We start from the raw sequence: 26531 nt of genomic DNA, 5'->3' as shown, positions 1-26531 counted from the left end.
GATCTCCTTTAGAAGTTGTCTACTCTGGGAGGCTGTTGATCTCCTTTAGATATTGTCTACTCTGAGAGGCTGTTGATCTCCTTTAGAGGTTGTCTACTCTGGGAGGCTGTTGATCTTCTTTAGAGGTTGTCTACTCTGGGAGGCTGTTGATCTCCTTTAGAGGTTGTCTACTCTGGGAGGCTGTTGATCTCCTTTAAAGGTTGTCTACTCTGGGAGAGACTGTAAGTCCTAAGTCAGCTATATTGAGGACCTACAGAGGAGAGGTGGGACAGTTAAAATGAGCACTCAGGTTTCAGACAGTATTCAACATGATATACGGTTCTGTCTAATCTATAAGGCTAAGGGCTTTTCACTCCAGAGCTGAGCTGAACCAAGCTGTACTGAGATGGCCTGGTTATGCATCCACCATAGTTGCTGGAACTGTTCTGAAAGGAAAATGTGAAAAGAACATATCGGAGCCAACAGGCTAAAGGCGATTACAGTGTAAAAAGGTGATTACAGAATACCTTGGTCTTATCAAAGCCCAGTTTAGTCAACAGAACTCCTCTGTAATCTCATGCTTCTCTCTCATGTAGAGTAGAATAACTGGTTGTCTAGATGCGATGGTGTGGGTTGCTGGAGGAGCATGATACTGTGCGGTGCTTGATGGGGAATGTAGGGAGATGGGAGTTATAGTTCTATACCTGTTATCTGCCTGTCTGTCTATCCATGCGTCTGTCTGCCTGTCTGCTGCTCTGTCATCCGCTGTCCGGTGCCCATCCCTCTCTTTCTCTCTCCCCCCCTGAGTCTGGCTAACACCGTCTCTCTATTCCTCAGGGGGACGCGTCAAGACCTGGAAGAGAAGATGGTTCATTCTCACGGACAACTGTCTGTATTACTTTGAGTACACCACTGTAAGTACAACTGTCTCTATTACTTTGAGTACACCACTGTAAGTACAACTGTCTGTATTACTTTGAGTACACCACTGTAAGTACAACTGTCTGTATTACTTTGAGTACACCACTGTAAGTACAACTGCCTGTATTACTTTGAGTACACCACTGTAAGTACAACTGCCTGTATTACTTTGAGTACACCACTGTAAGTACAACTGTCTGTATTACTTTGAGTACACCACTGTAAGTACAACTGTCTGTATTACTTTGAGTACACCACTGTAAGTACAACTGTCTGTATTACTTTGAGTACACCACTGTAAGTACAACTGTCTGTATTACTTTGAGTACACCACTGTAAGTACAACTGTCTGTATTACTTTGAGTACACCACTGTAAGTACAACTGTCTGTATTACTTTGAGTACACCACTGTAAGTACAACTGTCTATTACTTTGAGTACACCACTGTAAGTACAACTGTCTGTATTACTTTGAGTACACCACTGTAAGTACAACTGCCTGTATTACTTTGAGTACACCACTGTAAGTACAACTGCCTGTATTACTTTGAGTACACCACTGTAAGTACAACTGTCTGTATTACTTTGAGTACACCACTGTAAGTACAACTGTCTGTATTACTTTGAGTACACCACTGTAAAAATTATTCAGAGTAACGTCATTAACAGGGATATTCCATTCACAATAAAATATAATATAGTGTAATATCCCTTTAGTAACACCACATTTTGTAGTGTAATATCCCTTTAGTAACACCACATTTTGTAGTGTAATATCCATTTAGTAACACTATATTTTGTAGTGTAATATCCCTTTAGTAACACCACATTTTGTGGTGTAATATCCCTTTAGTAACACCACATTTTGTAGTGTAATATCACTTTAGTAACACCACATTTTGTAGTGTAATATCCCTTTAGTAACACCACATTTTGTAGTGTAATATCCCTTTAGTAACACCACATTTTGTAGTGTAATATCCTTTAGTAACACCACATTTTGTAGTGTAATATCCCTTTAGTAACACCACATTTTGTAGTGTAATATCCTTTAGTAACACCACATTTTGTAGTGTAATATCCCTTTAATAACCACCACATTTTGTAGTGTAATATCCCTTTAGTAACACCACATTTTGTAGTGTAATATCCCTTTAGTAACACCACATTTTGTAGTGTAATATCCCTTTAGTAACACCACATTTTGTAGTGTAATATCCCTTTAATAACCACCACATTTTGTAGTGTAATATCCCTTTAGTAACACCACATTTTGTAGTGTAATATCCCTTTAGTAACACCACATTTTGTAGTGTAATATCCCATTTTTAGTAACACCACATTTTGTAGTGTAATATCCCTTTAGTAACACCACATTTTTTGTAATATCCCTTTAGTAACGCCACATTTTAGTGTAATATCCCTTTAGTAACACCACATTTTGTAGTGTAATATCCCTTTAGTAACACCACATTTTGTAGTGTAATATCCCTTTAGTAACACCACATTTTGTAGTGTAATATCCCTTTAGTAACACCACATTTTGTAGTGTAATATCCCTTTAGTAACACCACATTTTGTAGTGTAATATCCCTTTAATAACCACCACATTTTGTAGTGTAATATCCCTTTAGTAACCACCACATTTTGTAGTGTAATATAACACCACATTTTTAGTAATATCCTTTAATAACCACATTTTGTAGTGTAATATCCCTTTAGTAACACACATTTTGTAGTGTAATATCCCTTTAGTAACACCACATTTTGTAGTGTAATATCCCTTTAGTAACCACCACATTTTGTAGTGTAATATCCCTTTAGTAACACCACATTTTGTAGTGTAATATCCCTTTAGTAATTTTGTAGTGTAATATCCCTTTAGTAACACCACATTTTGTAGTGTAATATCCCTTTAATAACCACCACATTTTGTAGTGTAATATCCCTTTAGTAACACCACATTTTGTAGTGTAATATCCCTTTAGTAACACCACATCTTTAGTTTTGTAGTGTAATATCCCTTTAGTAACACCACATTTTGTAGTGTAATATCCCTTTAGTAACACCACATTTTGTAGTGTAATATCCCTTTAGTAACACCACATTTTGTAGTGTAATATCCCTTTAGTAACACCACATTTTGTAGTGTAATATCCCTTTAGTAACACCACATTTTGTAGTGTAATATCCCTTTAATAACCACCACATTTTGTAGTGTAATATCCCTTTAGTAACACCACATTTTGTAGTGTAATATCCCTTTAGTAACACCACATTTTGTAGTGTAATATGCCTTTAATAACCACCACATTTTGTAGTGTAATATCCCTTTAGTAACACCACATTTTGTAGTGTAATATCCCTTTAATAACCACCACATTTTGTAGTGTAATATCCCTTTAGTAACCACCACATTTTGTAGTGTAATATCCCTTTAGTAACACCACATTTTGTAGTGTAATATCCCTTTAGTAACACCACATTTTGTAGTGTAATATGCTTTTAGTAACACCACATTTTGTAGTGTAATATCCCTTTAGTAACACCCCATTTTGTAGTGTAATATCACTTTAGTAACATCACATTTTGTAGTGTAATATCCCTTTAGTAACACCACATTTTGTAGTGTAATATCCCTTTAGTAACACCACATTTTGTAGTGTGATATCCCTTTAGTATGTGCCATATTTTCTAGGGTAATATCCCTTTAATAACCACCACATTTTGTAGTGTAATATCCCTTTAATAACCACCACATTTTGTAGTGTAATATCCCTTTAATAACCACCACATTTTGTAGTGTAATATCCCTTTAGTAACGCCACATTTTGTAGTGTAATATCCCTTTAATAACCACCACATTTTGTAGTGTAATATCCCTTTAGTAACACAACATTTTGTAGTGTAATATCCCTTTAGTAACACAACATTTTGTAGTGTAATATCCCTTTAGTAACACCACATTTTGTAGTGTAATATCCCTTTAGTAACACCACATTTTGTAGTGTAATATCCCTTTAGTAACACCACATTTTGTAGTGTAATATCCCTTTAGTAACACCACATTTTGTAGTGTAATATCCCTTTAATAACCACCACATTTTGTAGTGTAATATCCCTTTAGTAACACCACATTTTGTAGTGTAATATCCCTTTAGTAACACCACATTTTTGTAGTGTAATATCCCTTTAGTAACACCACATTTTGTAGTGTAATATCCCTTTAGTAACACCACATTTTGTAGTGTAATATCCCTTTAGTAACACCACATTTTGTAGTGTAATATCCCTTTAGTAACACCACATTTTGTAGTGTAATATCCCTTTAGTAACACCACATTTTGTAGTGTAATATCCCTTTAGTAACACCACATTTTGCTGTCTGTATTTTAAGCCATGTCCCACAGCAGTCCTTAACAGGTTCATCTTAACTTCCATGTTTCTTTCCTCTTAACAGATTCATCTTAACTTCCATTTTGTTTCTTTCCTCTTAACAGATTCATCTTAACTTCCATGTTTCTTTGTCCTCTTAACAGGTTCATCTTAACTTCCATGTTTCTGTCCTCTTAACAGGTTCATCTTAACTTCCATGTTTCTATCCTCTTAACAGGTTCATCTTAACTTCCATGTTTCTGTCCTCTTAACAGGTTCATCTTAACTTCCATGTTTCTGTCCTCTTAACAGGTTCATCTTAACTTCCATGTGTCTGTCCTCTTAACAGGTTCATCTTAACTTCCATGTTTCTGTCCTCTTAATAGATTAGTCTTAACTTCCATGCTTCTGTCCTCTTAATAGATTCATCTTAACTTCCATGTTTCTGTCCTCAACAGGTTCATCTTAACTTCCATGTTTTCCTCTTGTTCATCTTAACTTCCATGTTTCTGACCTCTTAACAGGTTCATCTTAACTTCCATGTTTCTGTCCTCTTAACAGGTTCATCTTAACTTCCATGTTTCTGTCCTCTTAACAGGTTCATCTTAACTTCCATGTTTCTGTCCTCTTAACAGGTTCATCTTAACTTCCATGTTTCTGTCCTCTTAACAGGTTCATCTTAACTTCCATGTTTCTGTCCTCTTAACAGATTCATCTTAACTTCCATGCTTCTGTCCTCCATGTTCATCTTAACTTCCATGTTTCTGTCCTTAACAGGTTCATCTTAACTTCCATGTTTCTGTCCTCTTAACAGGTTCATCTTAACTTCCATGTTTCTGTCCTCAACAGGTTCATCTTAACTTCCATGTTTCTGTCCTCTTAACAGGTTCATCTTAACTTCCATGTTTCTGTCCTCTTAACAGGTTCATCTTAACTTCCATGTTTCTGTCCTCTTAACAGGTTCATCTTAACTTCCATGTTTCTGTCCTCTTAATATATTCATCTTAACTTCCATGTTTCTGTCCTATAGGACAAAGAGCCCAGAGGGATCATTCCACTGGAGAACCTCAGCATCCGAGAGGTTGAGGACAAGAAGCCTGTAAGCACACACTGCACTCTTTGCTGTTTCGACCACATAACACACACGTTTGTTTTACTCTCCTTTGGGGACCAAACAATTGATTCCCATTCAAAATCCTATTTTCCCTGACCCCTGACCTTAACCCTAATTGTAACCCTAAACCTAACCTCTAAGCCTAAAATAGTCATTTTTTCTTGTGGGGACTGGCAAAATGTTCCTTGTTTTACTATCCTTGTGAGGACTTCTGGTAATCCATAAGGATAGTAAAAGCACACACACATTGGAGATAAAAGAACACTGTCAAATTTCTTGATTTGAATTTGATCAGGAAGTATAATCAGGAAATAAGAGCGCTATTTCACCTCCCATTCGTTTGCGATTGAGGCATATAGCTGTTCAAACACAACTAATGATGTGTGACATGGACAAATATTGACATGAGTTCTCTTCTGAGATCTGCGAGATATGACAAAATGATTTTGGACTGATCCTTCCTCCTGAAGTGTGCACCAGTTCACTACTCCCCATACAATGGACAGCATTGGATTGGTGTAAACATGGGTTAGAGGGAGTTTCCATATTGCAGTAATTTCCTTCCAAATCCATGAAGGGAAGTGAACAAGTGCACAGTTCAGCAGAAAGGGGAGATTATAGTTCAATAATGTCAGACTAGACGTTGTCTCCCCCTGGTGGTAGTGTGGAACAGCACATCAAATCAAAGTTTATTTGTCATGTGCGCCGAAGACAACACTGACCTTACAGTGTAATACTTACTTACAGTTACAGGCTCTAACCAATAGTGCGAAAAAGATGTGTGTGTGTAGGTAAGTAAAGAAATAAAACAACAGTAAAAAGACATTTGACTAAGAGTAGAGGCTACACCTGTTAGTCAGGCTTATTGAGGTAGTATGTACATGTAGATATGGTTAAAGTGACTATGCATATATGATGAACAGAGAGTAGCAGTAGCGTAAAAGAGGGGTTGGCGGGTGGCTGGACACAATGCAGATAGCCCGGTTAGCCAATGTGCGGGAGCACACACACACACACACACACCTTCTGAAACTCAGCTGTTCTGATAGAGTTGTGGCATTCCTCATATTCTCTCTCCTTGCCTCATTCTCAAAACGTTTTGGAGGAGAAGAACCTGATTGGAGGAACCTTAGATCTTCTGCTCCAATGTGTTTAGAGAAGATGAGGGAGGACCTGAGTAACCAAGACAACACCATTTAGATTCCCTCTCCTCTCCTCTGCATAGAACTGCTTTGAACTCTTCATCCCAGAGAACAAGGACCAGGTGATCAAGGCCTGTAAGACGGAGGCGGACGGCAGAGTGGTGGAGGGGAACCACACCTTCTACAGGATCTCTGCTCCCACCACGGAGGAGAAGGATGAGTGGATGAACAGCATCAAGTCAGTACTACTGCTTATCAACAAGTTATCAATGGGTTATGGATGTGTTGGGATTTTGTTATGAATGGGTTATATATGTGTTGTGATGTTGTTATGAATGGGTTATATATGTGTTGTGATGTTGTTATGAATGGGTTATATATGTGTTGTGATGTTGTTATGAATGGGTTATATATGTGTTGTGATGTTGTTATGAATGGGTTATGGATGTGTTGTGATGTTGTTATGAATGGGTTATGGATGTGTTGTGATGTTGTTATGAATGGGTTATATGGATGTGTTGTGATGTTGTTATGAATGGGTTATGGATGTGTTGTGATGTTGTTATGAATGGGTTATGGATGTGTTGTGATGTTGTTATGAATGGGTTATATATGTGTTGTGATGTTGTTATGAATGGGTTATATATGTGTTGTGATGTTGTTATGAATGGGTTATATATGTGTTGTGATGTTTGTTATGAATGGGTTATGGGTGTGTTGTGATGTTATGTGTTGTGATGTTGTTATGAATGGTTATGGATGTGTTGTGATGTTGTTATGAATGGGTTATATATGTGTTGTGATGTTGTTATGAATGGGTTATGGATGTGTTGTGATGTTGTTATGAATGTTATGATGTGTTGTGATGTTGTTATGAATGGGTTATATGTGTTGGATGTTGTTATGAATGGGTTATGGATGTGTTGTTGTTGTTATGAATGGGTTGGATGTGTTGTGATGTTGTTATGAATGGGTTATGGATGTGTTGTGATGTTGTTATGAATGGGTTATGGATGTGTTGTGATGTTGTTATGAATGGGTTATGGATGTGTTGTGATGTTGTTATAGATGGTTTATGGATGTGTTGTGATGTTGTTATGAATGGGTTATGGATGTGTTGTGATGTTGTTATAGATGGTTTATGGATGTGTTGTGATGTTGTTATAGATGGGTTATATATGTGTTGTGATGTTGTTATAGATGGTTTATGGATGTGTTGTGATGTTGTTATAGATGGGTTATATATGTGTTGTGATGTTGTTATAGATGGTTTATGGATGTGATGTGATGTTGTTATGAATGGGTTATGGATGTGTTGTGATGTTGTTATGAATGGGTTTATGGATGTGTTGTATAGATGTTATGGATGTGTTGTGATGTTGTTATGAATGGGTTATGGGTTATATATGTTGTGATGTTGTGATGTTGATTATGAATGGGTTATGGATGTGTTGTGATGTTGTTATGAATGGGTTATGGATGTGTTGTGATGTTGTTATGAATGGGTTATGGATGTGTTGTGATGTTGTTATAGATGGGTTATGGATGTGTTGTGATGTTGTTATGAATGGGTTATGGATGTGTTGTGATGTTGTTATGAATGGGTTATGGATGTGTTGTGATGTTGTTATGAATGGCTTATGGATGTGTTGTGATGTTGTTATAGATGGGTTATATATGTGTTGTGATGTTGTTATGAATGGCTTATGGATGTGTTGTGATGTTGTTATGAATGGCTTATGGATGTGTTGTGATGTTGTTATAGATGGGTTATGGATGTGTTGTGATGTTGTTATGAATGGGTTATGTGATGTGTTGTGATGTTGTTATGAATGGGTTATATATGTGTTGTGATGTTATTGATGGGTTATGGATGTGTTGTGATGTTGTTATGAATGGGTTATATATGTGTTGTGATGTTGTGATGTTGTTATGAATGGGTTATGGATGTGTTGTGATGTTGTTATGAATGGGTTATATATGTGTTGTGATGTTGTTATGAATGGGTTATATATGTGTTGTGATGTTGTGATGTTATTATGAATGGGTTATGGATGTGTTGTGATGTTGTTATGAATGGGTTATATATGTGTTGTGATGTTGTGATGTTATTATGAATGGGTTATGGATGTGTTGTGATGTTGTTATGAATGGGTTATATATGTGTTGTGATGTTGTTATAGATGGGTTATGGATGTGTTGTGATGTTGTTATAGATGGGTTATGGAAAATATTTCTTACTATTTGATGTGTAATCCTAAAATACTCTCTTAATTTGATGTGTAATCCTAAAATACTCTCTTAATTTGATGTGTAATCCTAAAATACTCTCTTAATTTGATGTGTAATCCTAAAATGACTCTCTTAATTTGATGTGTAATCCTAAAATAATCTCTTAATTTGATGTGTAATCCTAAAATACTCTCTTAATTTGATGTGTAATCCTAAAATACTCTCTTAATTTGATCTCTTAAAAAATTTGATGTGTAATCCTAAAATACTCTCTTAATTTGATGTGTAATCCTAAAATACTCTCTTAATTTGATGTGTAATCCTAAAATACTCTCTTAATTTGATGTGTAATCCTAAAATACTCTCTTAATTTGATGTGTAATCCTAAAATACTCTCTTAATTTGATGTGTCATCCTAAAATACTCTCTTAATTTGATGTGTCATCCTAAAATACTCTCTTAATTTGATGTGTCATCCTAAAATACTCTCTTAATTTGATGTGTCATCCTAAAATACTCTCTTAATTTGATGTGTCATCCTAAAATACTCTCTTAATTTGATTTCATCCTAAAATACTCTCTTAATGTCATCCTAAAATACTCTCTTAATTTGATGTGTCATCCTAAAATACTCTCTTAATTTGATGTCATCCTAAAATACTCTTAATTTGATGTGTCATCCTAAAATACTCTCTTAATTTCATCCTAAAATACTCTTAATTTGATGTGTCATTAAAATACTCTCTTAATTTGATGTGTCATCCTAAAATTTGATGTGTCATCCTAAAATACTCTCTTAATTTGATGTGTCATCCTAAAATACTCTCTTAATTTGATGTGTCATCCTAAAATACTCTCTTAATTTGATGTGTCATCCTAAAATACTCTCTTAATTTGATGTGTAATCCTAAAATCTCTTAATTTGATGTGTCATCCTAAAATACTCTCTTAATTTGATGTGTCATCCTAAAATACTCTCTTAATTTGATGTGTCATCCTAAAATATTTGATGTGTCATCTAAAATACTCTTAATTTGATGTGTCATCCTAAAATACTCTCTTAATTTGATGTCATCCTAAAATACTCTCTTAATTTGATGTGTCATCCTAAAATACTCTCTTAATTTGATGTGTCATCCTAAATATCTCTTAATTTGATGTGTCATCCTAAAATACTCTCTTAATTTGATGTGTCATCCTAAAATACTCTCTTAATTTGATGTGTCATCCTAAAATACTCTCTTAATTTGATGTGTCATCCTAAAATACTCTCTTAATTTGATGTGTCATCCTAAAATACTCTCTTAATTTGATGTGTCATCCTAAAATACTCTCTTAATTTGATGTGTCATCCTAAAATACTCTCTTAATTTGATGTGTCATCCTAAAATACTCTTAATTTGATGATGTCATCCTAAAATACTCTCTTAATTTGATGTGTCATCCTAAAATACTCTCTTAATTTGATGTGTCATCCTAAAATACTCTCTTAATTTGATGTGTAAAATCCTAAAATACTCTCTTAATTTGATGTGTCATCCTAAAATACTCTCTTAATTTGATGTAAAATCCTAAAATCTCTTAATTTGATGTGTCATCCTAAAATACTCTCTTAATTTGATGTGTAATCTAAAATCCTCTTAAAAATCTCTTAATTTGATGTGTCATCCTAAAATACTCTCTTAATTTGATGTGTCATCCTAAAATACTCTCTTAATTTCTTAATTTGATGTCATCATCCTAAAATACTCTCTTAATTTGATGTGTCATCCTAAAATACTCTCTTAATTTGATGTGTCATCCTAAAATACTCTCTTAATTTGATGTGTCATCCTAAAATACTCTCTTAATTTGATGTGTCATCCTAAAATACTCTCTTAATTTGATGTGTCATCCTAAAATACTCTCTTAATTTGATGTGTCATCCTAAAATACTCTCTTAATTTGATGTGTAATCCTAAAATACTCTCTTAATTTGATGTGTCATCCTAAAATACTCTCTTAATTTGATGTGTAATCCTAAAATACTCATGTAATCCTAAAATACTCTCTTAATTTGATGTGTCATCCTAAAATACTCTCTTAATTTGATGTGTAATCCTAAAATACTCTCTTAATTTGATGTGTAATCCTAAAATACTCTCTTAATTTGATGTGTAATCCTAAAATACTCTCTTAATTTGATGTGTAATCCTAAAATACTCTCTTAATTTGATGTAATCCTAAAAATCTTAATTTGATGTGTAATCCTAAAATACTCATGTAATCCTAAAATACTCTCTTAATTTGATGTCATCCTAAAATACTCTCTTAATTTGATGTGTAATCCTAAAATACTCTCTTAATTTGATGTGTAATCCTAAAATACTCTCTTAATTTGATGTGTAATCCTAAAATACTCGTAGCTTCCTTTTGACCTCTGTTCCTTTCCACCATACACATTGATAATAAACTAGGTTATCCCACCAGGGGAGTGTACTGACTACCCCCCTTCTACCCCCACCCTCACAGAGCTGCCATCAGCAGGGATCCCTTCTATGAGATGCTGGCCACCCGCAAGAAGAAGGTCTCCTCCATGAAGAGACACTAGAGCTGCTCAGGACTCCTCCTCTTCCCCCCGTTGAGAGAGTTTGGACCCATCCTGCTGAGACCCTGAGACTTGTGTTTTCAGGCCTGGGGATGGGGTTGGGGCAGGGGCTGCAGACTGGGGGTTGGGGCCTCTTTCCTCGGTCAGCATTTCTCTGGGATAGGCTCTAGCTTTGGGATTCCACAGACCGACCAACAGGACAGGGTGCATGCTGTCCTGCCACCCCCTCCTCCTCTTCCCCCTGCTCCTGTCTCTGTGGCTGAATGCTCTCCGTCTCTCTCTAAACTCTTTGCTGTGTGTATTTTGGGAGGAAGGGGTCTATCGCTTTCCGGGTAAAATGGATCCCCTCCCTCAAAAAGACATGTGCACACACACCCATACCCTCACTCACACCAATGTCGTACACTGAAGTCATACACACACACATACACACACACACACACACACACACACACACACACACCACACACACACACCTCATCTAAACTCAGCAGGTCTGATGGAGTTGTGGCATCCCAACCAAAATATTCCTACTAGCTTTCAAAAGGAAAGGTGAGATGCTTTTCTGTATACGTTAATATGATGGGCAACGTGTGTTTGTAGAGCTTACTACTGTATATATTTCCCTCAGAATCTTGAGCTTTTGGGTTTCAGTTTTAGTTTTTGATAAGGTTTTTAGAAAGACTGAGGGGGAATGGGTTATATTGCCAACCGACGATTTTTTTGAAACGAGAATAAACTTTTTTGAAGTCTTTCTGTCAAAGTTGCCTCTCAGGAGATTGTTACTTGGCTCTGGATCGGTCTGTATCAGGATAAACTTAGACTCTGTCCAAACTGTCACTCAGTAACTGAAGGAAGAGTTCATTTACAATGAGTTTTTAAAATTAACATAATTAAATGAACATGTTTGCCATTACATTTGCCTGTTTATATGCACATAATCTGTGCCAATAATTGAGCTTTGACAGCTATATTCCTCCATCGCTGTTTGTCCCTGACTCTTTGTTGATCATATGTTTCCCCAGTTGTTTGACAGCAGTTTAGACCTGCTAACTTTGTTGTGAAAACACACTCCGAAACATGGTTGTTAAACACAGTGTCGTGTTCATTAGGCACCGAAACGGAAGAACGGCGACTGAAAAAGGTGGGGACTAACTTGACTTGTCCAATAAGATGTGTTCATTTTCATTTTCTGTTGTGTGCACTAATGTACACTTCCCTGATGAGTGGTTTGCACATGGTGTTAGTGTGGGATTATGGACGAGGGCTCAGCTATCGCACTTCATTTCCTGTTGGACTTGGAGGTCCATTCAGGGGACTAGAGAGTCTGTGTATCTGTCAGTCAGTCCTCATCTGCCCTGTCCCTCTATTCTGTCCTCTTTTCTCTTCTCTTCTCTCATTCCTTGTCTTTCACACATCTCTCTTTTTCCTCTCATATTTCTCCTCTCTCTTCTCTTCTCTTTCCTTGTCTCTCTCTTTTTTCTCTTCTCTTCTCTCTTTCCTTGTCTTTCACACATTTCTCCTCTCTCTTCTCTTCTCTCTTTCCTTGTCTTTCACACATCTCTCTTTTTCCTCTCATATTTCTCCTCTCTCTTCTCTTCTCTCTTTCCTTGTCTTTCACACATCTCTCTTTTTCCTCTCATATTCTCCTCTCTCTTTTGTCTCGCTCACTTTCTGTAAATGAAACATATACACAGATAATGTAACAATAATCACATGTGATGGTGTACAACTGACTAGGTATCCCCCTTTCCCAGTATCCTATTTCCTATTCATTGTCTACCTGACACTCCCAATGAAATGTGTCCTATCATGCTGCTGGTTAGCTAATTCACAAAGATGCTCTTTCTAAGTGGAGCAGGTTATTTTTACCTCTTAAATGCAACAAAGATGCCCTCACCTATCTTTTTATCCCATAGGAGCACTCTTAAATGTCCTTCCTCATTTGTAGACACAGTATAAAATGCTAGAACAATCCAGGTTTCACCTTTTTCAACCCACACTCACCATCCTAAAGCATTGGAATAGCTCTCTCACTTATTTCAGATAGCTGTTGCATCCTTTACTGTACTAGGAATACAGTAATAATACCCATAAGTCAAACCAAGCCTGGGCAGTGGACTGTCCGTTCCTAGAGTTGGAACACCCTGGAATGTTTGGATTGGATTTGAGACAAAACACAGCTGTTGATCAGGAATGTACCACTATGCTCCATAGTGGTGAACTACTCTGATCAGGAATGTAGCACTATGCTCCATAGTGGTGAACTACTCTGATCAGGAATGTACCACTATGCTCCATAGTGGTGAACTACTCTGATCAGGAATGTACCACTATGCTCCATAGTGGTGAACTACTCTGATCAGGAATGTAGCACTATGCTCCATAGTGGTGAACTACTCTGATCAGGAATGTACCACTATGCTCCATAGTGGTGAACTACTCTGATCAGGGATGTACCACTATGCTCCATAGTGGTGAACTACTCTGATCAGGAATGTACCACTATGCTCCATAGTGGTGAACTACTCTGATCAGGGATGTACCACTATGCTCCATAGTGGTGAACTACTCTGATCAGGAATGTACCACTATGCTCCATAGTGGTGAACTACTCTGATCAGGGATGTACCACTATGCTCCATAGTGGTGAACTACTCTGATCAGGAATGTACCACTATGCTCCATAGTGGTGAACTACTCTGATCAGGAATGTACCACTATGCTCCATAGTGGTGAACTACTCTGATCAGGAATGTACCACTATGCTCCATAGTGGTGAACTACTCTGATCAGGAATGTACCACTATGCTCCATAGTGGTGAACTACTCTGATCAGGAATGTACCACTATGCTCCATAGTGGTGAACTACTCTCCCAGTGCCAGACCTCTGCAGTCAGCCTTGGTATACATGATTTGTTTTTAAAGTGGAATCGTACATGGCATCACAATTGCATCCAGCAAATGCAGCTTTATTTGTGCATAAAACCTTCTCTACTCTGTGATCAGTGCCTGGCTGTCTGTTATTCATGTTCATTTATGGAGGCACATTCATGCCAAAAATAAAGAAGCATTGATATTGACAAATTATTCATCAGTATTAGTTTTATTTCAATATTTTTTTTGTGCCAAGAATCTGCTTCCATAGCACATGTTTCCCTGATTAGTTTCTCCTAGCCTCGTCTCAGCAGACTGCTTATAGAGATGACCAGGAAACAGAAAATAACACAATCAGAAATCTAGACACAATTTGGTTACTGGTTATTTATCAAGGTTGTATATACTTAAATGTATAGTGGATTTATCTGTTTTTTCATGTTATTTTGGAGTTTTAATGTAGCAATATGATGTTATTATTAGCCATTTTTCTTTTTGTTTCGTAGTGTTTGATTTGAGGTTTCTATCATTGCCATGTAATCAAAAGCTGAAATAAAGTAAAGACTAACTTGTCACTACGTCTGACTGACTGAGTGTGTACTAGATGGCCATTCTGGAATTCATTCAAAATATCAAATGTTTGTCTTTAATAATAGTTCATACAACAATCACATTAAAAACACTTTGTTTAACTCTTTTTTTGTGCATTATAATTATGACATTTTCATTTTAAGACCTTGTTCTTAATCTATGAACAAAACCAAGGGCATTGGACAGATGTACATTCTCTCTAACATTAAAACATTAAAGCAGTTGGTGGAGGCCATCCCTCTAACATTAAAACATTAAAGCAGTTGGTGGAGGCCATCTCTCTAACATTAAAACATTAAAGCAGTTGGTGGAGGCCATCCCTCTAACATTAAAACATTAAAGCAGTTGGTGGAGGCCATCTCTCTAACATTAAAACATTAAAGCAGTTGGTGGAGGAAATTTCAGCCTGTTTTGCTGAGAATTCTTCTCTCTAACATTAAAACATTAAAGCAGTTGGTGGAGGCCTTCTCTCTAACATTAAAACATTAAAGCAGTTGGTGGAGGCCATCCTCTAACATTAAAACATTAAAGCAGTTGGTGGAGGCCATCCTCTAACATTAAAACATTAAAGCAGTTGGTGGAGGCCTTCTCTCTAACATTAAAACATTAAAGCAGTTGGTGGAGGCCATCCCTCTAATATTAAAGCAGTTGGTGGAGGCCATCCCTCTAACATTAAAACATTAAAGCAGTTGGTGGAGGCCATCCCTCTAACATTAAAGCAGTTGGTGGAGGCCATCTCTCTAACATTAAAACATTAAAGCAGTTGGTGGAGGCCATCCCTCTAACATTAAAACATTAAAGCAGTTGGTGGAGGCCATCCCTCTAATATTAAATCATTAAAGCAGTTGGTGGAGGCCATCCCTCTAACATTAAAGCAGTTGGTGGAGGCCATCCCTCTAACATTAAAACATTAAAGCAGTTGGTGGAGGCCATCCCTCTAACATTAAAGCAGTTGGTGGAGGCCATCCCTCTAACATTAAAACATTAAAGCAGTTGGTGGAGGCCATCCCTCTAACATTAAAACATTAAAGCAGTTGGTGGAGGCCATCCCTCTAACATTGTTTTTGCAGTGTTGAAAAAACAATAACAAGGTGTGGAGAACCAAACTTACTTTAGAAGAAATAGGGAATTATTTAAGAAAAGTGCAAGGGTGCCAATATATTTGGCCGCAACTGTATGGTTGCCATCAGGCCATGGAGGAGATGTAACCACTGTGAAATGGCTAGCTAGTTAGCAGTGCGCGCTAGTAGTGTTTCAATCTGTGATGTCACTCGCTCTGAGACCTTGAAGTAGTTGTTTCCCATAGCCTTTGTAGAGCGATAGGTAATAATGCTTCGTGGAAGGCAGTTGTTGTGTTCAGCGGGTCCCTGGTTGGAGCCCAGGTTGGGGCAAGGAGAGGGTTGGCAGCAACACTTACAGAGGCATGCCATGATTTCAATCCAGACCTCTCCAACTGGACAAAACACGGTCATTCAAACAAACAAATGTGATCTCATGATGTTGAATCAACATGGAAAACTGATTGGATTTGAATAAAGTCATTGATGTCAGGGAATAGTTTGTTTCCATACAACTTTTAACCTAAATCCAATGACATGCTGAATTATTTTGTTGATTTCACTTTGAATTCACATTAGTTGACATCTCAATTAAATGTAAATCAAAACTAGATAATTAAATGACATCTGTGCCAAGTGGATTTCGCCATGCCAAAAGGTTTTTGAACCTATGGTGAAGACAGGCTTGGTGAAAACTACGGCCTGCTAAATATTCTGTTTCTTGAAGTTCTTTCATTTGATTACATTGTGAAAGGTGTCTTCAGTGACCACACCTTTGATGACACATGGGATAGAAATGATGGAAATGTGATGGGAAGTGAAGTGTACTGCCCAATGTGAAAACAGTGGAATATACTGTTACTTACTGTACTGTACAAATCACATTCAAATGAAAAAAAAATTATCTTCCATTTTGTTTCTATTGGATGAACTGGTTGTTAACAGAACTACATTGAGAAGACATCATGATGTTGGTTTTGGTGATTTAACCAATGTACTCATTATATTTCACAGTAAATGTATATTTGATATCAATGGTTGTGTGGTGAAAGATGTCTGCAAACAAAATGAATGCACAATGAAGGGTTTTGAAGGTAAGACTGGCTGCATTATCTAGAAGAAAAAGAAACGCACACCTATTAAGACGAGGTGCTGGCTAGCGGAGTAGAAACTTGAAAATAAAATAAAGAGAGCCGCACACTCTTGGAGCTCAGATGCAAAAATGTAATACCAACATTTCGACAGCCAAGCTGTCTTCATCAGGTATAATCACAAACACTGTGGGATGACTCGTTTATATAGTGTCAAAAGACACAGGTGTCTGTAATCATGGCCAAGAGTGGCCTAATATCATTGGTTAATAATCAAATATTAAAATGTCATACAAAGAACAGCATACAAACAAATTAATAGCATACGATCATAGATTAATTTGACTATACAAGTTTACACACAATTACAATGGCAAAGTCACAATAATCACAAGAATGGCTTCAGATCAAAGTCTACGTTGAGACCGAAGGGCGCAAGGGTCTTTAAATTAAAGATCCAGGCAGCCTCTCATTTTAACAATAAATTACCAGTTTGGACTTTTGAACTGAGAGTTTAGAAAATTCACCACATACTTGTGAAAAGAGTACCAAAGCTAAACAATGTACTAATTGATATTGAGATAAAAACGACTGCATGGAGACTTTAAGTAAACAACAACTAATTGGTAGTTGAATGTACTAATTGTAAGTTGCTCTGGATAAGACTGTGTACTAAAATGACTAAAATGTTGAATGTCATATCTGTTAAGGAAATATCCCCCTGATTAGCAAGGTAGATATACCGTAAACTGTCAATTCAACAATGACAGCGTTTCATCTTTCCCTATCACACCCTTATCAAAACGGAAGGCTTCCAAGCAGGTGTATCTTTTGAAAGCCCTTTTTGTTTGCTCAGACGTTTTACTGCTTTCCATAATTCTCTTCACACTATTCAACTCTAACATTTCTTTATGACCCCTGTATAAAACAAAGATGATAACATTTGAGAGAAATACCAAAGCCATGTGACTGATGGGAAACGGACAGTATGTTGCCACAGAGAGAGAAGAATGACAGAGCGAGAGACTAACAATGAGAGCGAAAGAGAGAGAGAGAGAGAGAGAGAGAGAGAGAGAGAGAGAGAGAGAGAGAGAGAGAGAGAGAGGGGGTAGAACAGCATGAGAGGGAATTCTTTGTTTTTGTAATCCTACTACCCTGTTTTCCACCTCAGGCACTCACATATCTTACAGCACTGTGGAAACATTTCTGAGAAGCGCTGTTTGTTTCCCATTGTGTCTGTCCTTGGTTTTCTCCACCAGATACGGAGAAGGGAACATAGATACATGAACAATGAAAGGCATTTCACGTCAGGATGGCACATAGAACAACGTCAAGTTTCAACTACAGTGAAATACTTCACTTACCCAACTGTGCAGTATTGAATCTCTAAGAGAGGAAGCTGTATACAGGGTCAGTGGCAGTACCAAATATACAGTGTGCAGGGATACTGGAGTATTGCAGAATACTACAGTAGAGAGACAAAGGATATTCACAAAGTATCTCAGAGTAAGAGTGCTGATCTAGCTTCAGTTTTGCCTTTTAATTTGTGGTGAATAAGAGAAGGCTGTGTGTGCCATAGGGCTTTGTGAATACAGGCCCTGGACTGGCTGTGTGTGCTATAGGGCTTTGTGAATACAGGCCCTGGACTGGCTGTGTGTGCTATAGGGCTTTGTGAATACAGGCCCTGGACTGGCTGTGTGTGCCATAGGGCTTTGTGAATACAGGCCCTGGACTGGCTGTGTGTGCTATAGGGCTTTGTGAATACAGGCCCAGGACTGGTTGTGTGTGCCATAGGGCTTTGTGAATACGGGCCCTGGACTGGCTGTGCCATAGGGCTTTGTGAATACAGGCCCTGGACTGGCTGTGTGTGCCATAGGGCTTTGTGAATACAGGCCCTGGACTGGCTGTGTGTGCCATAGGGCTTTGTGAATACAGGCCCTGGACTGGCTGTGTGTGCCATAGGGCTTTGTGAATACAGGCCCTGGACTGGCTGTGTGTGCCATAGGGCTTTGTGAATACAGGCCCTGGACTGGCTGTGTGTGCTATAGGGCTTTGTGAATACAGGCCCTGGACTGGCTGTGTGTCATAGGGTTTTGTGAATACAGGCCCAGGACTGGCTGTGCCATAGGGCTTTGTGAATACAGGCCCTGGACTGGCTGTGTGTGCTATAGGGCTTTGTGAATACAGGCCCTGGACTGGCTGTGTGTGCCATAGGGCTTTGTGAATACAGGCCCTGGACTGGCTGTGTGTACCATAGGGCTTTGTGAATACAGGCCCTGGACTGGCGTTGTGTGCCATAGGGCTTTGTGAATACAGGCCCTGGACTGGCTGTGTGTACCATAGGGCTTTGTGAATACAGGCCCTGGACTGGCGTTGTGTGCCATAGGGCTTTGTGAATACAGGCCCTGGACTGGCTGTGTGTACCATAGGGCTTTGTGAATACAGGCCCTGGACTGGCGTTGTGTGCCATAGGGCTTTGTGAATACAGGCCCTGGACTGGCTGTGTGTACCATAGGGCTTTGTGAATACAGGCCCTGGACTGGCTTGCTGTGCCATAGGGCTTTGTGAATACAGGCCCTGGACTGGGTGTATGTGCCATAGGGCTCGGTCAGCATTCCCTAACACTCCAAGCCAACAGGACGGGCATAGTGAAATACCTTCCCATACTATACCACTACATGCAGTCATCCACTTGGCTTTGGCCCACGTCCAGTAGGGGCTGTGAGTGACTGTGCAATGAGAGAGTTGTGAATGTACAGATGTAAGATCTTAATTTGATCACCGTGTTGAAGGAGAACTTTCCTGAAATGCATGACATTTAAAACGTATAGTGTATTTGAGGTTCAAAAGGCTTCTGAAATTTGTAATATCCACTTTGACATTTCAGACTTGATTTTCCATTACAAAAAATATATCAACCCCTACAAAAAAGTCCATTAATTACAATCCACATAATAATTCACATTTCCTGTTGCTGCAGTGGCAAACTGGCTCAAATGAAGATCCCACACCTGTATGATGCTTTGGTTGGGCTGATGAGGTGGATTGAGACTGAGCACACTGCAGTGTAGTTCATTAAGGTACACCATAGCAAAACGTTTCAAAGCGTTTTGCAACGGAAAACTAAAACAAACCATTCTTATTGGACAAGATCAGATAGTGCCTCCCTGTTTCACTTCATTCTGGACCCTTTTTTCTCAGTTTCGTACCTAATGAACACCGCCCACATCTCTCAAGCATTCAGTCAGTCAGGGCCAGGGCCAGCGGGATCAACCGTCTCCTCCTCTCCTCTCCTCCTCCTAAGTGGAGACATGTGAGGCCAGTCAGGCTTCAGTTAGAGCCAGACGGTTTCCCAGAAGCGCGGCTGCCTCCCCCTGCCTCCTCGGCCCCACCGCGACGGGAGAGGGGCGTCTGGGCCGCACCCCACAGTGCCCCGGGCAACAGGCCCTGACCTCATACGGCCCTGGCCCGTCAGGCAGGAGAAAAAGCCTGCCGTATAGACTCAGATAAGCATGTTTATTCCCACGTCAACGCTCCTACAACTAAACAAACTCTCCTTTTTAAGGGCTGTCTTTCCAGTCGTAGCTGTAAACTAAAGTAACTGTGGTGAGGTTAGCCTGGGTATGCCAGAATGCTTTGAACTTGACATTGTTTGACTTTAGAGCATGTGCTCGTAGTATGGCCATACACCCCATATGGAACCCTGTTCCCTGTTGTCCACTACTGGATCCCTGGTCAAAAGAAGTGCACTACGTAGGGAATAAGGTGCTGTTTGGGACACAGGCATGGGCTCCCCGTCAGTTTGCTGGAACTCCAGTGACTACAGTACAAAGCACACAGCTAGCTATTAGACAGGAACACCAGTCACTGTGGTGGTCCTCTAATCACACTGATAAAACAAGCTCTTCACCACACAGACTCCGTGGAGCCCTTCGCTCATACTCACCGCTGCCACGCATTAAAAGGAAAACTCAGCACTTTATTTACCGTAGCTCTGTGACACGGCACGCTCTGTAACATAATGACTATCGCAAGCACTTTCAAACAATGGTCACGAGACATTGATTTGTTTAGGTCATGTCTAATGTGTGTGTGTGTGTGTGTGTGTGGAATCCTGACTTCTTCAGATAGACACTGACTTCTTCCTGGAAGCTACCTCCACCAGGATTTCTGAGAAAGGGAGTTAGGGAACACACACACACACACACACACACACACACACACACACACACACACACACACACACAGACACACACACACACACACACACACACACACACACACACACACACACACACACACACACACACACACACACACACACACACACACACACACACACACACACACACACACACACACACACACACACACACACACACAAAGAAATAGACAAGTCCCATGTGAAAACAAGTCATGGAGGACGCTGGAGAGACACAGGGCCAACGGGACAAACAAGTATAAGCCTAACACAATACAACTTTGTCTTCATTCTCACAGGGCAGAGATTACACCAGGCGACTTTATCTTGTCATAGTGATTGCTGCAGCTCTTGCATTCTGGGAATCAGTGAATGGATAAGAGCATCTGATAAAGAACAAAAATGTATGCAAATATTTTTTGACCTGACAAAACTCTACCCAACAATGCAACACAAGCATAGATTAACTGACCCGGTGTATCAGGTCTAACTAACCAAAACCAAGATAAGATGGTAATCATAGGTAAACAGTCATACTTTTGGGAAACCGATGAATAAGTTATTTTTGATCAGTTGTTTGAATAATTTATGATGAGTTGCTATAATGTGCATTGACTATTTGCTTTATGACTGTAGCAGCATATTGGTAAGATTACTGGTAGATTACTGGTAGATTACTGGTAAGATTACTGGTAGATTACTGGTAGATTACTCGTAGATTACTCGTAGATTACTGGTAAGATTACTGGTAGATTACTGGTAAAATTACTGGTAGATTACTGTTAAGATTACTTGTAGATTACTGGTAAGATTACTGGTAAAATTACTGGTAGATTACTGGTAATATTACTGGTAGATTACTGGTAAGATTACTGGTAGATTACTGGTAAAATTACTGGTAGATTACTGGTAAAATTACTGGTAGATTACTGGCAAGATTACTGGTAGATTACTGGTAAGATTACTGGTAGATTACTGGTAGATTACTGGTAGATTACTGGTAGATCACTGGTAAGATTACTGGTAGATTACTGGTAAAATTACTGGTAGATTACTGGTAGATTACTGGTAAGATTACTGGTAGATTACTGGTAGATTACTGGTAGATTACTCGTAAGATTACTGGTAGATTACTGGTAGATTACTGGTAAGATTACTGGTAGATTACTGGTAAGATTACTGGTAGATTACTGGTAGATTACTGGTAAAATTACTGGTAGATTACTGGTAGATTACTGGTAAGATTACTGGTAGATTACTGGTAAGATTACTGGTAGATCACTGGTAGATCACTGGTAGATCACTGGTAGATCACTGGTAGATTACTGGTAGATTACTGGTAGATCACTGGTAGATCACTGGTAGATTACTGGTAGATTACTGGTAGATCACTGGTAGATTACTGGTAGATTACTGATAGATCACTGGTAAGATTACTGGTAGATTACTGGTAGATTACTGGTAAGATTTTGCATGTTTTTTTCCCCTACATTTCTCTTCACATGGTTTTTTAGGATGGATTAGGACGTCTGTTGAATTTGTGGAGTGAGACTATTCTCCCCTCGCTGTTATGTTCTGTGTCTCTGTGAATGATAACACATGACTTATAATCAACAGGTATAATGTTGTATTACCTGTTAGTAGCATGTTTGAGCCCTTAAAGGGGAATGGAAACACTTGGACACTTCATTATGATATTACACTATAAGGGGGTCAGGCATCTGACAAGACCTGTTATTTAGACAGGATCATTATGATATTATACTATAAGGGGGTCAGTCATCTATCAAGACCTGTTATTTAGACAGGATCATTATGATATTATACTATAAGGGGTCAGGCATCTGACAAGACCTGTTATTTAGACAGGATCATTATGATATTATACTATAAGGGGGTCAGTCATCTATCAAGACCTGTTATTTAGACAGGATCATTATGATATTATACTATAAGGGGGTCAGGCATCTGACAAGACCTGTTATTTAGACAGGATCATTATGAGTTTACACTATAAGGGGGTCAGGCATTGACAAGACCTGTTATTTAGACAGGATCATTATGAGTTTACACTATAAGGGGGTCAGGCATCTGACAAGACCTGTTATTTAGACAGGATCATTATGAGTTTACACTATAAGGGGGTCAGGCATCTGACAAGACCTGTTATTTAGACAGGATCATTATGAGTTTACACTATAAGGGGGTCAGGCATCTGACAAGACCTGTTATTTAGACAGGATCATTATGAGTTTACACTATAAGGGGGTCAGGCATCTATCAAGACCTGTTATTTAGACAGGATCATTATGAATTTACACTATGTGTTATACCTGTTGTATAGGTTATAATGTTTATGATAATTCTTACAATGTGTTATACCTGTTGTATATGTTATAATGTTTATGATAATTCTTACAATGTTTTATACCTGTTGTATATGTTATAATGTTTATGATAATTCTTACAATGTGTTATACCTGTTGTATAGGTTATAATGTTAATGAAAAGGCAGTCCCGCTTTAAATGACGTGCAGCTTATAAAGGCTTCATAAAGCCTACATAAAACGGTTATAAACACTAACAAAATGTTTTACAAATCATCTATAATCGTATGTCATGCTCTATAAAGTGTTCATAAATGTGGAATAACTGTGAGACAACCACCAATGTCAAATGTGACATAACCTACTATGTCAAATATGACATAAACCTGTGCTTTATAAAGGGTGGCAAAAGCACCACTTAATGAGGCCTTATAAATCATTCAATTGAGGCTTCTCAAAGCATTTATAACCTTGTCATGCATCTTGGTAGAGCATTGCAACGCCAGGATATTGGGTTTGACTCCAGGGACCACCAATATGTAAAAATATATTCACTCATGACTGAGTCGCTTGCATAAAAACTCCTGCTAAATGTTCTATATTATATTATATTATATAATATTTCAGTAAAACATTTCTAGGATGGCCCAGCCTCTTTCTCTCTTGGGGACAATATTGGACCTGACCTCAACTTCCCCCACAATGCTGTTCTGCAGGATAACACACACTCTAAAGTTCAGTCATGCACACTTCTGCCCCCCCTTCTGTTTTCTTAGTTTAGTTCTTCTAGGTTTAGGATGTTCCTCTGGTTTACCCCAGTTTTTCCACACTTTTTTATATAAAAAAAATACTAATTGGATTTTTTGTGTTCACAACAATGCTTAAACCACATCAGGGTATGACTTTTGAGGTCTGGGAAAAAAAACTAAGGAACTTAGATTGTCGAGTGTGTGTCACGCCCTGGTCTTAGTATTTTGTATTTTCTTTATTATTTTGGTCAGGCCAGGGTGTGACATGGGTTATTTATGTGGTGTGTTTTGTCTAGGGTTTTTTTGTAGGTTATGGGATTGTGGTGTAGTATAGTAGTCTAGGAAAGTCTATGGTTGCCTGGAGTGGTTCTCAATCAGAGACAGGTGTTTATCGTTGTCTCTGATTGGGAACCATATTTAGGCAGCCATATTCTTTGAGTGTTTCGTGGGTGATTGTTCCTGTCTCTGTGTTTCTGTGTTTGTTTGCACCAGATAGGGCTGTTTTTTTTTTCTTTCACGTTACGTTTAGTGTTTTGGTATTGTTCGTTCTTTATTAAAGATGTATTGAGATAACCACGCTGCATTTTGGTCCTCCTCTCTTACGATGGAAGAAAACCTTAACAGAATCACCCACCACAACAGGACCAAGCGGCGTGTTGACAGGCAGCGGCAGCAGGAGCAGCGAAGTCTGGACTATACGACTTGGGAGGAAATAGACAGGTGGGCGGACGACCCAGGGAGAGTGACGGAGCCCGCCTGGGATACGCTGGAGCAGTGCGAGGAAGGTTATAGGAGAATGGAGTTGGAGAGACGAACACAGCGGCGTGGATGGAAGCCCGAGAGTCAGCCAAAAATGTATTGGGGGGGGCACAGGGAGAGTGTGGCAGAGTCAGGAGTCAGAACTAAGCCAACTCCCCCCGTTTATCGTAAGGAGCCAAGGAGGAAACCAGAACCAGAGCCGGTGTTGGAGGTGAGCGAAGCAGAGACTGTGAAGGAGTTAATGGGGAAAGTGGAGGAGAGAGTTATGAGGGAGTTGCTGTGTTGGTGCATGAGGCACGGAATTCGTCCAACGGAGCGTGTCGGGGATTTGATGGCACCTGGGTCAGCTCTCCATACTCGTCCTGAGGTGCGTGCTAGTCGGCTGGTGAAGATTGTGCTAGCCTCACGCACCAGGCCTCCTGTGCATCTCCCTAGCCTTGCACGTCCTATGCCAGCTCAGCGCAACAGTGCGCATAGCAGTGCTAACCGTGGCGGGCGTGGTACTGGTCAGGCACCGTGTTATGCGGTGGAACGCACAGTGTCCCCAGTACGCGTGCTTAGCCCGGTACGCTACATCTCAGCTCCTCACATCTGCCGGGCTAGGGTGAAGATCCAGCCAGGGTGGTTGGTGCCAATCTAAGAACGCGATGTAAGCAGACTAAGACTATGTTGGAGTGGGGTCCACGTCCCGTGCTGGAGCCGCCACCGTGGACAGACGCCCACCCGGACCCTCCCCTATGGGTTTAGGTGAGCGGCCGGGAGTCCGCACCTTGGGGGGGGGGGGGGGTACTGTCACACCCTGGTCTTAGTATTTTGTGTTTTCTTTATTATTTTGGTCAGGCCAGGGTGTGACATGGGTTATTTATGTGGTGTGTTTTGTCTAGGTTTTTTTTGTAGGTTATGGGATTGTGGTGGAGTATAGTAGTCTAGGAAAGTCTATGGTTGCCTGGAGTGGTTCTCAATCAGAGGCAGGTGTTTATCGTTGTCTCTGATTGGGAACCATATTTAGGCAGACATATTCTTCGAGTGTTTCGTGGGTGATTGTTCCTGTCTCTGTGTTTGTTTGCACAATATAGGGCTGTTTTTTTTCACGTTACGTTTAGTGTTTTGGTATTGTTCGTTCTTTATTAACCTGTTGCTCCTACCCTCTACTTTTTTGAACATTTTGTTAAAAATCGCAACATTTCAGCGCCCTGCTACTCATGCCAGGAATATAGTACGTTCATATGGTTAGAATGTGTGGATAGGAAACCCTCGGACGTTTTTAAAACTGGTTAAATCACGACTGTGGCTATTACATAACGTGCGTTACATCGGAAAGCGCAGGAAAACCTGATCACAGAAAATGGAAATAAATATCCTTGCGCCACTTCCAGCAATTGTTAACAGTGAGCCGAATTAGATAAGACCGAGCATTCAACTCCCACAGCATCCCCATGTTGTCTAGAGTCTTGTGAATTGAATCCTCTTTGATTCTTGGTTGAACCGAAACAGGGGCACCACTAACCTCCGGTCTCCGCCCAGATC

General features: G+C 39.2%; 1 protein-coding gene across 4 annotated transcripts in view; it reads left to right on the top strand.

Moving 5' to 3' along the window:
* cyth1a (cytohesin 1a) overlaps positions 1–12479 on the top strand; it is a 141814-nt gene extending 129335 nt beyond the window's left edge. For 3 of the 4 annotated variants that reach the window (XM_065010679.1, XM_065010678.1, XM_065010680.1), the window contains exons 10-13: positions 815–893; positions 5306–5374; positions 6615–6769; positions 11275–12479. In XM_065010679.1, coding sequence (XP_064866751.1) covers positions 815–893; positions 5306–5374; positions 6615–6769; positions 11275–11353 — 382 coding nt within the window. In that variant the 3' untranslated portion in view covers positions 11354–12479. The remainder of the gene's footprint in view (positions 1–814; positions 894–5305; positions 5375–6614; positions 6770–11274) is intronic. The other variant, XM_065010677.1, reaches the window with a different exon arrangement.
* The last annotated feature ends 14052 nt before the right edge of the window (positions 12480–26531 follow it).

This window comes from Oncorhynchus nerka, linkage group LG26, assembly GCF_034236695.1.
Source record: "Oncorhynchus nerka isolate Pitt River linkage group LG26, Oner_Uvic_2.0, whole genome shotgun sequence".
Taxonomy (NCBI): domain Eukaryota; kingdom Metazoa; phylum Chordata; class Actinopteri; order Salmoniformes; family Salmonidae; genus Oncorhynchus; species Oncorhynchus nerka.
Note: the sequence above shows the minus strand (reverse complement) of the source record. Positions and strands in the feature narration are given on the sequence as shown.